The sequence below is a fragment of the Amblyomma americanum genome, chromosome 1, assembly GCF_052857255.1.
Source record: "Amblyomma americanum isolate KBUSLIRL-KWMA chromosome 1, ASM5285725v1, whole genome shotgun sequence".
NCBI classification, from domain to species: domain Eukaryota; kingdom Metazoa; phylum Arthropoda; class Arachnida; order Ixodida; family Ixodidae; genus Amblyomma; species Amblyomma americanum.
Window position 1 is genome coordinate 222,093,959 of NC_135497.1, and position 14,539 is coordinate 222,108,497.

Consider the following 14,539-nt stretch of genomic DNA (forward strand, 5'->3'; position numbering starts at 1 on the left):
TGCCAACAGAAGCGTTTCGGTGCAGGTGGGCTGGAAACGCTGATTGGTCGATGGGATGCGCTTCTCCGTGACGTTTTTCTGCTTCTCCCTCGTTCTCAACCGGACGTGGGTTCGCCGCGCCTCTCTCGGCCTGTCCCTAGAGTGCCTAGGGAATCGCTAGGGCCGGCTGGCCGGCCGCCGGGCGTGCGTGGTCTGCGGGCATTCTCTTCGTGAGCGTAGGCGGCGGCGCGCGCGTTTCGGAAGCTGTCCAGGTATGGCTTTTTTTTTTTTGCGTGGTGCGCTCGTCGGCGCAGCCAGCTGAAATTTCTGTACAGTTCTTGCTTTCACGACATTGCGACGACCCCCAAAAGGCGCTGACCCGCGAGAAATCGCCAGCGACATAAAGGTACGCATTTTATCTCAAATTTCGCTTCATGAAGTGCTGTACCGCTTACCTACATGCCTTGCGCATTCCAGGACCTCGTTTTCCTGCTGCAGGAGCACGTCGTGCTGGTGTTCAAAATTTTGCAACTCCATTACGACGACCCACATAAGGTGCGGTTTGAGGACCGCCGGCGTCGCCATCTGAACCGCCGTCTGACAGCCACGATGAAGCGCTTGTCGGGCGTGCACGTTCTCAATCACGAGGTAAGGGTTGAACAACGTTTTCGCAAGTTTTCTCGTGCAGAACTCGCCAAATTGCGGCGCTTGTAACGTAACTTTTTTTGCAGCATCGTTTCCTGGATGCTTCTGGCGAGCCGATGCTGTCCTTGTTTGCCGCAGACCGGGGCATCGACCAGATGTCAAAGATTATCGTCGCGGCCCTCGTCAAGATCTACGGACCAGGGATAGCGTCGGCTTCAAGGGCAAGACCAGGAGAGGTGTACGTCGTGCACCGGTGTCGTCGGTGCGGAGCCAAAGGGCACAAGACGGACCACTGCTGGGCCTACTGCTCACCGCGCCGCCACGCCGCTGCAGGTCGCGGTTGAAGTGCTCCTGCAAACGGCCCTTTTTAGGGCCACCTCATTGTTTCCTGGCAGATCGCGAGCGTCCCGTTTCGTGCCCGTATTCCCTCTCTGTCGAAATCGACGCCAGACATCAAAATCGCGTGGTGTGAGCTAGTAAATCGCTGGTAGAGACAAAAACTCGTGCTTGTATACAGACTTACCCATCTCCAGTGCGCCTTTGTTTATTTCCGTAGGCACTACTCGCGCTTTTGTAGAAATCGACGCCAGCCGCGAAATTTTACATGTTAGACCTCGCTACAGCATTAGCGCAGCGTGCCTTCGTCTCTTTACGTTCTAACTTTTATGCAGCGCACCTTTGTTTGCTCGTTACTTTTGTTCTTTTCAGTCGTTTCCTGAATCCGTCCAAAGAGCCGGGCTAAATGGATGATTATGGAACCACATGGCGATTGCACTGCATACAGCACGACTTTGGTCCCTGTGTTTTTTAAATAAAAACATCAGATGTCGAAGGTCATGGTCGTGTCCGAGGATGGCTTCCACAGCTGGGGCCTAACCATAGGGACCGCACACGCTTTGTCGTCGTTGCCAAGTGGAGAGGCCCAAGATGGCTGGCATCCTTAATAAAGATCCCTTCTCGGGGCCGCTTTAGTGTTTCCTGGCAGATCACGCGCTTTCCACCCTGTGCACATGCTCTCATTTCCAATTAAAAAGGTCCTTTAATAACAAGATGTTGCATGGTACTTGAACAATAGCGGCTACAATGACAAAGGTGAAGAAGTGCTGGAGTTACACGGAAATAAAAAAGGTTGGGGGTGCCCACATAACACCTGAAATGGTTTTGGACAGGACTCCTAGTTAATTGCATTTGGAAGAGAAAGACAAGGTTTAATTTTGCAGTGTAAGCTTGCTTCTCTAGAATGAACAGAGAACGTTGCCTCACACTGCTTGGGGCCACCTTCCTTGACCCCATGAAAAAAAAAAAACAGGATGCCTCTGGGAAACTATTTGCGGAATCTCCGCGCCCCCCCCCCCCATTCAGGAGGGAAGGGTGGGTGGGGGGGGGGGGGGGTGACGGCCTCCTCTTTGTCGGGCTCGGCGCGACGCACGATGGACAAGACGGCGAAAGGAAGGGGGCTGTCAGTGACGCATGTTCCGCGCTCTTCGCTTAGCCAGCCTACAAGTCCCTTCGACAGCCTGAAATGCCTTCGGTGGGCATCGTCACGCATGTCGAAAGGATTGTCATGCACGTGCGACCGCCGATAACATTCCTTGCAAGCTTATTCATTGCCGTGAAAATCACGTCCTCCCCGTATCTCGCCCCAATTTTTTTGAGCCGGTGTGAAATTCAATGGATGTATGGAATGCCCACACCACTTGTCTACGTCCACCGTCCTCTTTTTTACTAGCATGGGCCTCCCTCCTTTGAACAGGATCCTTTCGGAGATCTGAGCCAACTCAGATCAGGATACCCGGCTTCTTTCAGCCTCTCTACCTGCCCCAGGAAGCTAGCCTCCGCTCTGTGTGTACAGGATTTCCCAAGAGCTCTTTTAAGCATGAAGTCGCTATACCCGCCTTGACGAGTGTGGAATGCCCCTAACTGACGTTCAAGAGAGGTTTTTTTTTTTGTCCTATGGTGATATTCGCAACAGACCCTGCTCTCTAGATAATGAATCCGGAGGTATAAAATTTTTTTTATGGCGCAAGGGCATCTATGGCCAAATACGCCTTGACACAAGGTATTTTCTTTTTCTCAAGGTGGGGTCAAAGACCCATTTCCCAAGCATTTCACCCTAAATAAGCCGAGCACCAGACCAGAGAAAAGCTTGTACCCATTGTATCCCCGGCACTGGGGATCGAACCCCGCACCTCCCGCATGCGAGGCGGATGCTCAACCACTTGGCCACCGCTGCGGTCGGTCTAAAAACTGTAGGGTAGCTGAGCTGGGTAGTTCGAAGGTGAATTGCAGGCCACTACCTGTATCTTTGAAGATTTTGACGACGTCCGGAACTGCCCTGGGAGAGTTCGACTTAAGAATGATAAAAAAATCATCGACGTAACGGAACACTTTTAGCGCGAGGTCAGCAAGATTTTGTGCCAGTTCTTGATCCATCCTGCTCAAGTAAATATCGCTCAAAACGGGTGCCACACGGGAGCCGATGCACACACCCGATTTTTGGACGTACACCTTTTCGCCCCGCCCAACAACGGTTGACTCTAGGTAAAATGATAGCAGCTCCAGGAAACTTTCTATGGAAACCCCCGCACCCCGCCACGAACACCAACTCGTCATTGTCTTTTACAATGCAGTCTTTCACTCTCTGCATGAGCTGAGCATGGGGTAGCGAATAAAATAAGTCCTCCACATCGATGCTGAAGGTAGAGTACTTTTTCTTATCCAACCCAGACAGGTACTTAACCACACTTGCGGAATTGTTCACCAAGAAAGGATCCGAAAGCTTGAGTGAGCTCAAATGTCGCTGTAGAAATCCCGACACAACATGCTGCCAAGTGTTGCGCTCGGATATGATTGTCCTGAACGTTCAGGGAATGTAATTTCACACCGGCTCAAAAAAGTTGGGGCGAGATACGGGGCGGACGTGATTTTCATGGCAAAGAATAAGCTTTCAAGGATTTGTAGTGCTGTGCGAAAGAAGCTCGAGCCTGAGAGCAATCGTGCTGGAGCTGAGTGCTCGATAGCGCACAGACAGAAAACCAGGCTCACAGAGTGTAAGACTGGAGTCGTATACGAAGTCCCCCTCTCGTGTGGGAAGAAGTACATCGGCCAGACGGGTCGATGTATTAACGAGATGTTAGCAGAACATCGCAGGTCGTTGAAGAGCGCACCTTCCTCTAATCTCGCCCTGCACTGCAAAGAGTGCAAAGATTGCTTCCCACGATTGAACAAGACCAGCGTCTTGTTTAAACACAGGGATCAGGTTTGCAGGGAGTTGGTGGAAGCGTACCAGATCAAGGAATCAGATGACTGTGTAGCATCACCATCTGTAGGCCTCATTGATGGGGAGATACCTTTTTTGCGCAGTTTCTTTAGCGCAAGCAGGCGGTGTGGAGCGCTAGCTTGGCAGGAGTGTGCCTGTGAGTTCGCTGTTTGTTTGTTTTGTATCTTGTCTCTGACGATGCGGAGATTGCTTTCAGGTTGTGATCAGTGGCATCACGTTACATGTGCCAAGATGGTGTGTGATAGGGTTTGCGCTTTCGGGTTTTTAGCATGTTTTTCGCGGGATGAAGATGCATATATAGGCCTTTTTTCCTTGAAGAAAAAATCTGTTGATAGTCTGCGCTCGTGTCGTGCCTTCTTGTTCTCTGTCTTCGTTTCTTTGCGCAGTTAAACATGATACATACCCAGCTCCAGTGCGCCTTTGTTTGTCTCCGTAGCGACTACTTGCGCTTTGTGGAAATCCACGCCAGCCATGAAAATTTACATATTGGACCTCGCTACAATCCCAGCGCAGCGCGCCTTCGTTTCTTTGCGTTCTAACTTTTATGCAGCGCACCTTTGTTTGCTCGTTACTTTTGTTCTTTTCAGTCGTTTCCTGAATCCGTCCAAAGAGCCGGGCTAGGTGGATGATTATGGAACCACATGGCGATCGCACTGCATACAGCACGACTTTGGTCCCTGTGTTTTTAAATAAAAACATCAGATGTCGAAGGTCATGGTCGTGTCCGAGGATGGCTTCCACAGCTGGGGCCTAACCATAGGGACCGCACACGCTGTGTCGTCGTTGCCAAGTGGAGAGGCCCAAGATGGCTGTCATCCTTAATAAAGATCCCTTCTCGGGGCCGCTTTAGTGTTTCCTGGCAGATCACGCGCTTTCCACCCTGTGCACATGTTCTCATTTCCAATTAAAAAGGTCCTTCAAACCCTGCAGAAGGCTTGAATTAGCAACTGCTAATAACAAGATGTTGCATGGTACTTGAGAAACAATAGCGGCTACAATGACCAAGGTGAAGAAGGGCTGCGAGTTACACGGAAATAAAAAATGGTTGGGGGTGCCCCCATAACAAGCTGGAATGGTTGGACAGGACTCCTAGTTAATTGCATTTGGAAGAGAAAGACAAGGTTTAATTTTGCAGTGTAAGCTTGCTTCTCTTGACCCCATGAAAAAAAAAAGGATGCCTCTGGGAAACTATTTGCGGAATTTCCGCCCCCCGCCCCCCGATTCAGAAGGGGAAGGGGGGGGGGGGGGTGACGGCCTTTTCTTTGTCGGGCTCGGCGCGACGCACGATGGACAAGACGGCGAAAGGAAGGGGGCTGTCAGTGACGCATGTTCTGCGCTGTCATTAGGACGAGCTGCCCGGCTTCTCCGCGGCAGCTCCCCTTTGAACCCCCCGCCTGTTCAATCGGAGGCGGGCGACGGCGGGGTGGTGTTGAAAAGGAGCGCCCTTGGGGTCAAGTGCCCCCCCCCCCCATAGAGACAGAGACGGCCGAGCGCTTTGAATCTCGCGTATTGTTCGCGCCCGAACCGAACAAGACGCGGCTGAGACCAATTTGAGTCAAACCAGGTCCAGATGTGGCGGTGGCCAGTCGGTTTACCGGCTTCGGGCTAAGCCGCGCGCGAGCAACGCGCAATTCCCCTGGAAGGTCAAGACAAGCGGTCATGCGGGCACAGCGAAAGCGCCTCGCGACAGACGATCTGGCGACACAGCTAATTGAATACAGCGGGAGCGGCCGATCGTCAGCGAAAATCAGTCGCATGTGTGCGCGCGATATGCAGATATGCAGCTAGTGGTGCTCTTGTAGCGTGTTTCGTCTTTGTTATTGTTTGCATAGGTCGTGATCGCTTATGCATCTTTTTCGAACCTCAAACGTAGTACTTGCCCAGAAGATGGCACGATCAAAAATGGCAGATGGCAAAGGGCAAAAAGAGAACATTAAAAAAATAATCGCTTCACTAGCAAGAAGGACAGTGGTAAACCGGCACGATAAAGCGCAAGCTTCACGAAACCTGGTGAGAGGATCGGTGGTGAATCCGATGTAGACGGCTCAAGTACAACTGGCTACGTCTCATCGAGTTTTCTCTTCCCTGCAGCTTCATGCAAGATGTTGCTGTGAACAACATATCTAATGCACGTGCAGCAGGGGATTCCTCCTTTCTGTTTCGTTCATACGCTTCGATCAGTGATTTGATGCTCCCCTGCTCCACGTGTTTTATAAATACTGTCGAAAATCGTACTCGAATATAACAACTTCGAATTCATCAATCAACACTATTCACAAATTAACGGCACAGCCATGGGTACAAGGATGGCCCACACCTACGTCAACATCTTCATGCATAGTAATAAGTAAATTTTTGAAAGATTGTCCCATTAAGCCCACCCTATACAAACGCTACTTGGATGACATCTTTTTAATTTGGACTGACACACCTCGTCCACCCCAACATATCTTTCACTTACACGTGCGCCCACACCGCAATTAACTTCCTAGATGTTGAGATTTTGGTAAACGAAAGCTCACTCACCACCAGTAAACCGACGGACCGTCAACAATATGTACACTTCCAAAGCTGCCATCCTCGTCACTTTAAAACAAGCATCCCATACTCTCAGGCACATCGATCTAAAGGAATATGTTCCCAAGATGAAGACTTCGTAAAAAATTCCAAACGCATGCAAGAAGTCCTCATTAAGCAGCGATACCCGTCGCCATTGCCGACGATGCCATTCAAAGGACATCTAAACCCAACCGAGAGCAAATACTGGAGTGACGTCGATACAGCGAGCAAACAGACCATCAGGCAAATCTCGTACTCCCCTTCACCAGTAACCAGCCGCCTAACGTACGTAAACAAAATCTTCAAAAAAACATTTCAACATTCTCAAACAAAGCGAGCTAGCGCCTCGCCAAAATTTTCACTGCTCTCCCTCATGCAGTCTACAGACGACCGAAAAACATTCGAAACATTCTAATACACTCAGTCACATAAAGAGACGGTTTTGGGGTGTCCACCTTGTGGAAAAAGTAGATTCCAGGTCTGCAAACACATTACAAACATCAAGCTGTGAAATAAGCACAGCTTCAGGATTCAAATGGAAAATTAATGACAACTCTGATTGGGATTTCTGCAACGTAATATACCTCCTAGGATACAGTGTGTGCAGTACGCAGTACATTGGGCAGACCGTTAACTTTATACGAATTCGCTTTAATAACCACCGCGCGCACATTTTATCCCTACCTCCCCTTGTTAAAACACATATATTAATGAGAAAAACGACCCATTTGATGCAATTAAGTTAACAGTCCTACAGGGTGGGTTCCACAACAAAGAGATCTCGAGCAACGCGAGTCGTACTTTATTTACAAATTTAATAACAATTCCTCACGGCATTAATGAAAGTCCGGGTGTATTGACCTCCATCGCCCCTTGCAGAGCCAATGCTGACCTTAGGAATTCCGGCGCGACAAACCTCGGTCGTTTGTCGCCAGCGGCATCTTTTTCAAGCTTCGCTGCCCGCTTACACTAAGCTCTGAATTCATCCCCCACCCCTGTCTTGCCAGTTCGACGCACCACCTTGCCGAGCGGGGTGCAATTGAAGAACCAAGAACCCTTGATGGGCACAAAAGAAAAATACTAGAAAAAGGAGAAAGAAATAAAGAGAAAAAGAAAAACGCTTTGTCCCCTGCCGCCCAGCGAGCTTGCGCGGGAGGCCAGCCCGGGGGAAAAAAGGAATAACGAGGGGAGGGAGGGCATCCGGGCCCTCAAAGCAACAATAGGTCTCTTCGATTTGGCTGCACTGGCTGCACTAGTTCCGCAGTAGTTCCGCCACCGTGCAACGAGCGCGCAAGACCGGTTCCAGCAGTTCACAACACTAGCGCCGCAGTGTCGCTGTCAAAACGAATAGGCAAGTTCACAGGCCTTGTCGTCTGCAGCGCGTCGCCAGCGTCGCTTCGCCGGCTCCCTAGGCGGATTCTTTGTGCCAGGTGCTCCATTGATTCGTGCTGATTTTTTTCTTTTTCTTGTGTGGTGCATCGGACTTTTCGTGCGTGTGTCTATAAACGTGATCGAGATGGCTGCCTGCTTGCAAGCGGCTATGGAGCTGTTAGAGTCCGACAGCGACGAAGAATTCGACGAGATGTGCATTTTAGTTGCATGTGGTGTCGTCAGAAACGATCGCCATCGTATCCCTGGCTACTGTGAAACTGTAGTGGGCACATACTTCGAAGTGGAGTTCAAGAGACTCTTCCGGCTGTCTAGAAGGACTTTCGATGAGCTGAGCGCTCGCTTCATGGCATCCGCCTTCTTCCCCGATGCTGTACAAGGAAGGCGGCAGATTTCGGCTGAAAAAACATGCCTGATAGCTTTAGTCTACATAGGCTCCCAGTGCTCAATGTACTCTATTGCCGATAAATTTGACGTGACGGAGTCGTCGGTGCACGTCTGTGTCAACCGAGTCGTCAAGTTTTTACACGCCATCAGGGACGAAGTAATCTGCTGGCCTGGCAGCGCGGAGACTGTCCGCGTGAAAGCTGGATTCCTCGCGAAGAGTGGTGGCAGGGGGCCCCGGAACACTATAGGGTGCATCGATGGATGTCATGTGGAGATCCTCAGGCCGGATCAATCTGCACATTCTTACTACAACCGGAAGAAGTTTCCGTCCATCATACTGCAGGGGATCTGCGACGATAAAAACAGATTCACGCACGTGTTCGTCGGTTTTCCGGGATCAACACACGATGCGCGTGTGCTGAGAGAAAGCTCTTTCTTTCAGAACGCATCCGCAATGTGCGACGGTGGGTATCTTCTTGGGGACTGCGCTTACCCGCTAATGCCGTGGCTCATGACCCCCTTCAGAGACAACCAGAACAGTTTTCCTTCGTGGAAAAGAAACTTCAATGGAAGGCATAGCCAACAAAGGGTGACCATTGAAAACACTTTTGGGCTGTTGAAGCAGCGCTTTCGAAGGTTGTACTTCGTTGACGCCAAAACTGTAGTACAGTGCTGCTTCCTTGTAATGGCTGCCTGCGTTTTACACAATTTTTGTAACGAAGAAAGGGATTTTTTGGAAGAGTTGGAGACTTTGCCACCTTACGACGATGCAGGAAACCGAGAGCCAACAGGACATATTGACCCTAATTTGTTAGGCTACAGTGAGGCTCTGAGGGAATATATTGCAAAGCAGCAATGCTAAGGCAGCCTTGTTTTCATGAAGATTGTGTCATGCTACTGCCATGCTGTCTGTGTAGTGCTTGCATGAATTCTAGTGCTGTTCAAGTTAAAGTGAATAAATGTGGAAACATATTTTGAACGTTTCCTTTTCATTTAGGATACGTAGCACACACAGGTCACGAAACACCAAAGTGCAAGTGTTTATTGCTTATTAGTTCGCATGACCTCAATCAGCATATCAAACTTGGCCATGCGCTCTTCGTGGCGCTTCGCTCTCGCTGCATCCAACTTCAGCAGCATTTCGGCAAGGACACTGTTTGAAGATGTCCTCTGCCTCTTCCTGCGGGGCATGCTGGCCGGCACCTCCATGTCTCTGGAGGAGTTCATGTCCTCTGCAGCCACACTTTGCACACAAGAATACAAACATTACATCACTTTCTGTGGTTTGCACCAAGTACATCACTAGGAAACCAGCTGCACAAGAATGGACACATATGACATGCTTCTTTTGCTTAGGAAAATAATAAGCATTGCTTACAATGTAAATGTTATTTCAGCTTGCAGTCAGTGCTTAGTCTTGTCATGTGTGTTCCTTCTCATGTACCAGATTTAATCTGCCATTCCAGTTGTAAGCCTACCTAAAAAGACATGCATATAATGTAATTAGTATACTTACTCTGAGTTTCCTGCAGAGGCTCCAGTCTCGAGGAGTGCTGGTGGCTGTATATGGTGCTCTTTTTCCAGCACCTTGGACAGCTCCCTACATGGCGCAAGGTCTATTAGAACTATTCAGCAAGTCAGCTAGACATTTAATGGACTGGGTACTCGCTCCTCGTACTCGCATGGCACACGGTGGTGCCCCGATGTGTTATTTTTTGTTCTTGCTCGCTTGTAGCTGCGCTCCAACGACTTCCACTTGTTTTCCACTTGGACAGCCGAAAGAGTGCCTCCAAACTCATGGTTGAGGAGGTTCGTCAACCTTGTCCAGAACATTTTTTTTGTCCTAAAGAAATCAAGCCAGAACTGAAACACGTACTGCAGCAACTATCAAACTCAACGGCAAAAACAGGGGTCGCATTTCCAAAAGCATGCTGGGATGAAATATGAAATGCACTTTGGTTTGTATTACAATGATTGCCAATACATTCAAATACAACAACCGCTCGGGACAAATTCTCGCATTTTTGTCATTTTTTTTTTGCGTTTGCAAGCATGCTGCGTAGAATCGGGGATGGACACATACCTGAATCCCCCTTTCTGGCCAACCAGGTCCTTAAATTGAACATATTTGTCGATTAAAAACCGCGTTTTTGCGCCGCTCCAAAGCTCTAAATCTGCTTCCGCAGAAGCAGGTATAGGTGCAACTGCTTCTGCTGAGGCAGAGGCACCTATACCGCTTTCGTCGGAAGCACGTGGCTGGCTGGCAGGTGTGTGCTCATCTTCGAAAACAAGCACGTAGCGTTCGCCGTCTGGAAAAGAAAAAAAAAGATAATGAGAACGAGCTGTAGACGCGCAAACTTAGCGAAGTGACCGAGAAATCGCACAGGGTGCATTTCCCTCGGCAGCACCAGTCTGTGGCGTTAGCGTGGTGCGACTTTGCTTGCGAGTACCAAAATGCTTCCTCAGACGGTCAGTACGAGCGCAGGTACGCGCAATTCGTGCACACGTAAAAGAGAATCCAGAATTTAAATTTTGCTGTTCACTGCTTGAAGCCATAGCAGACAAACAAAACCGCGCACCACGTGAAACGTGCTTACCACGTTTTTTCAGTAAGCCATTGAACAACACTCACCTGCCCCCTCGTACAGGTATCCATTCCCATCAGGAATGCAGGAGCCGTCGCTGCTACGGACAGCCGTCACCGTCTTCGTAATGTCGCCGACAGCTATTTCGACCGTCGTCTGCAGCGAACTTCGAAAAACACCCGCCATCGTGAACTGGCTGGCACTTGCTCCGAAGTGAGTGCAGCGCAGTCGTGAACTCGTTGAGAACTAGACCTGCACTTGTACAAAAAGAAGAGGAAAGTGCAGAGGGCGCGCGCTGCACTGGCAAAACGTGTACGACAGTGCTGCACTCTCTGAACTCGTGCAGCTAGTGCAGCCAAATCGAAGAGACCTAATAACAGACTTTGGCGGAGTCCCGGAGCAGATAAGAATCATAGATGCATGTACTGCCCGTGCCGCCGGCCAAAACGAGCAAACAAATAAACAATAAATTCAGACAGGGCAGGAGACGTTCCAGGAGCGTCTTCGGTACGAATAGTGAAGGCGGAATCAGCGGCGCAGTTAGCTTAACTACACACACGTGCACTGTGCATGAAACACACACACAAAGGAAAAAGAAAAAAGGCGGCAAAACATACCAGTTCGCGAAAGTGTCCTGTGGGGGGGTAAAGGTGAATGGCAGGAGCATTTAATCAAGGGTTCTTGGTTCTTCAATTGCACCCTGCTCGACAAGGTGGTACGTCGAACTGGGAAGACAGGGGTGGGGGATCAATTATGAGCTTTGTGTAAGCGGACGGGCAGCGAAGCTTGAAAAAGATGCCGCTGGCGGCAAACGACCGAGGTTTGACGCGCCGGCACTCCTAAGGTCAGCACTGGCTCTGAAAGGGGCGATGGAGGTCAATAAACCCGGACTTTCATTAATGCCGTGAGCAATTGTTACAAATTTGTAAATAAAGTACGACTCCCGTTGCTCTCTTTGTTGTGGAACCCACCCTGTAGGACTGTGAACTTAATTGCATCAAATGGGTCGTTTTTCTCATTAATATATGTGTTCTGACAAAGGGATGATGGGTAGGAATAAGATATTTACTTATGCAAGAGTGACTAGCTATGCGCAAAAATTTCCGTGTTTCAATTTTCAAAACTGCGAACTTTGACCGCAGCGTCCCGGACAAATAATTCCAACTCCCGACCGCGTTTTTAAATTCATTCTAAACGGGGTACGTGTTTGCTGGTACCTGCAGTGGTCGGCTGCGCAACTATATATATAAGCTATCGCGTGCAGCTGTCATATTATAAAAGAAAATCCGCACAAAACAAAAATTACGCAGCAACGGGCTGTGGCGAATGATTGCGCGCAATATTTTTTCGCGGGTTAGTGAAACGAACAGTTTTGTTTTAAATCACGAGAGTTGTATCAAAAGCCTTTATATGTCGTCATTAATTACGATAGGTACGACGACACAGTGAATAGGAGTTTATATAGACTGTCGTCCTTCAAAGACCCAATGCTTTTCTCCTCCAAAACGTCGTGTAGAACAAAACCGGACCGCCAAATTTTGACACGGTTGTACGAAATTTCTGCACTAACGAAAGCTATGAGTGTAGTCTCCTGCATGTAGAGAATGTAGAATACAAGCAAAAATTATAATATGTATGCTCTAGGTCAGGTTCATAGTCCTACAGCACTCGATTGTAAATGCAGGCACTCGACGGAGCGCTGATAGACGGGCGTGGTCACCTGTAGGCGCATTTGCGTGGCTTTGCATGGATAGTACGTGTTTAACCTCTCAGGTCTGCAAAAGCTGTATCGGGTCCGCCAGGCAGTGGCGATTATAATAAATGCACAACGAAGCGCGCCGTTCGAGCGCACTAAAATAATACACCAGCAGTTCAAGGATATCATATATAATAAAAATATAGAAACGCGCATGCAGTGTGTGAAAGCGCGGCGCATCAGGTGCGCTTTTTGAACCCGCGCGCGCTGTCAAAAACGTGGGGAATTCCGAGAAAAACCTAGGGAAAATATGTCTCTTCCCAACCGGACACGACGTCATTAAAAATCACGTGGCCATGACGTCACATGACGTTTTAGGCGTGACGTCACATTTTGTTCGACCAATCAGCGTTTCCAGCCCACCTGCACCGAAACGCTTGTCTGCCAACAGGGCGTTCTGTTTTGAATACTGTTTTTCTGCAGGGGACATCAGGGGCGCGATTACGGATCAGTCTCAATCGAAATTGTCTCAAAAAGTATATCATTTGCCGCTCTCCTATTGGTCGGCGGCCATTTTGATTTTTTTCGTCACTGACTGACGTCGTAAATGGCGCAGAAGTGGTGACGTTGGCCATCTAATTATGCGGGCAGATTGAGACGATTTTTTGAGACTGGAAAAAGTAGTATCAACACGTTTGAGACAGAAAATGGCGGCTGTTTACATCGTCGTATACGCGGGTGACCGCGCGAGCAACGGTGTCGGAGGGTGCATGAAGACGACTTTGACGCGCGGGAGAGTTATTTCGAGGAGACTGCGCAGTGTCTGTGCGACGAACTCGCCGTTGAACTGGGAAGTGCGCGGGTGAGTGCGCTGTCAGTGGAGCGGCAGGTGCTGTGCGCGCTGCGCTTCTTCGCCTCCGGTGGGTTTCAAGACGCCGTTGGAAATGAAGAAAACGTCGGCGCAGCCCAACCGACTGTGAACAAGCCTTTGCGGCGGGCAGCGGAGACCAATGTCAACGTTGGGTCACAAAAGGGGGGTGTTTGCTTTCCGAGGAGACCCGAGGAGAAGGCGGCGGCGAAGGAGGGCGTCCTTTGCCTAAACGTTCGCCGCGGCAGCATCTCCGGCGTCGTCCGGTGTGTCGATTGGGCACTCATCACTATCAAGGAGTCTGGGGGCAGTGCTGCGAACGAGCCGCAAGCGGTTCTACGCTGCGGACGTAATAGTGAGTATACCTCGGCCACTGTTTTTGACCGCATGAGTTCAAGTGCTACAAGTGCATGAGCTACAAGTGCGGGCCTCGGCAGCGAGAGTGAGTACGGGCTGTGCTTGTTTTTTCTCAGATCTGTGGCGCGAAAATGTGCATCCTGGCCGTGGACTCGCGCTGACCCGGATCCTTCCGCGACGCGTTTGTCTGGCGGCATTCCGAGGCGGAGGAAGGCCTGCTGGACGACGGTGATTTTTTTTCTGGGTAAGCAGTAAAATAGCCGTGTCACCCGTCGGGCGAACTCAGTCACATCTATTGAGCTCCAGCACTATGCATTTGGCCGGATCTGCTAAAGCTACAAGAATCAGTCTGGACAGTTACACAAATGCAGACACTTTACAGTATGATACAGTGTATTGCCACCCTTTCCTTTTGTTAAATATAATTGCAGCAGAAACACAGGACACATATTACATTGTTGAAATGCATAGCCTTTCCTGTTGAAGAAACCAAAGAAAAATGCACCTGACAGCGCTTGTGTTTTGTAGGCAATCATAGCGCATCATTTATATGAATATGGTGGTAAAAGACTGACCTTACAGTAGTGCTCACTTATACATCTAAATCCTGCATGTATGTATGCTCTTGAATGTCATATTCAGCAAAGCCTGGATGTGGGCTACTTGGCGTGAGTCTTGTACTGTATAGCAGAGTGTCCTGTAATGCTGTTGAGATCACTGAGAAAGGACATGCTTAGCCGCATCATTTTTTGTTATGCAGGAGACTATGTCTACCCACTGGAGCCATGGCTGCC

General features: G+C 49.5%; 2 protein-coding genes across 2 annotated transcripts; one reads left to right on the top strand and one right to left on the bottom strand.

Moving 5' to 3' along the window:
- The first annotated feature begins 59 nt into the window (after window positions 1-59).
- On the top strand, window positions 60-1,380 carry LOC144095244 (uncharacterized). Its single transcript, XM_077629029.1, has 2 exons — window positions 60-627; window positions 711-1,380. The coding sequence occupies exons 1-2, from the start codon at window positions 439-441 to the stop codon at window positions 966-968; spliced, it is 447 nt and encodes a 148-aa protein (XP_077485155.1). The 5' UTR covers window positions 60-438; the 3' UTR covers window positions 969-1,380.
- Window positions 1,381-9,907: 8,527 nt separating this feature from the next.
- LOC144115810 (uncharacterized) lies at window positions 9,908-11,165 on the bottom strand (the record flags this gene model as incomplete). Its single annotated transcript, XM_077650308.1, has 3 exons — window positions 10,872-11,165; window positions 10,323-10,548; window positions 9,908-10,082 (listed from the first exon to the last, which is right to left on the bottom strand). Coding segments are annotated over exons 1-3 (540 nt in total), but the record flags the coding sequence as incomplete, so codon positions are not given.
- Window positions 11,166-14,539: the final 3,374 nt, after the last annotated feature.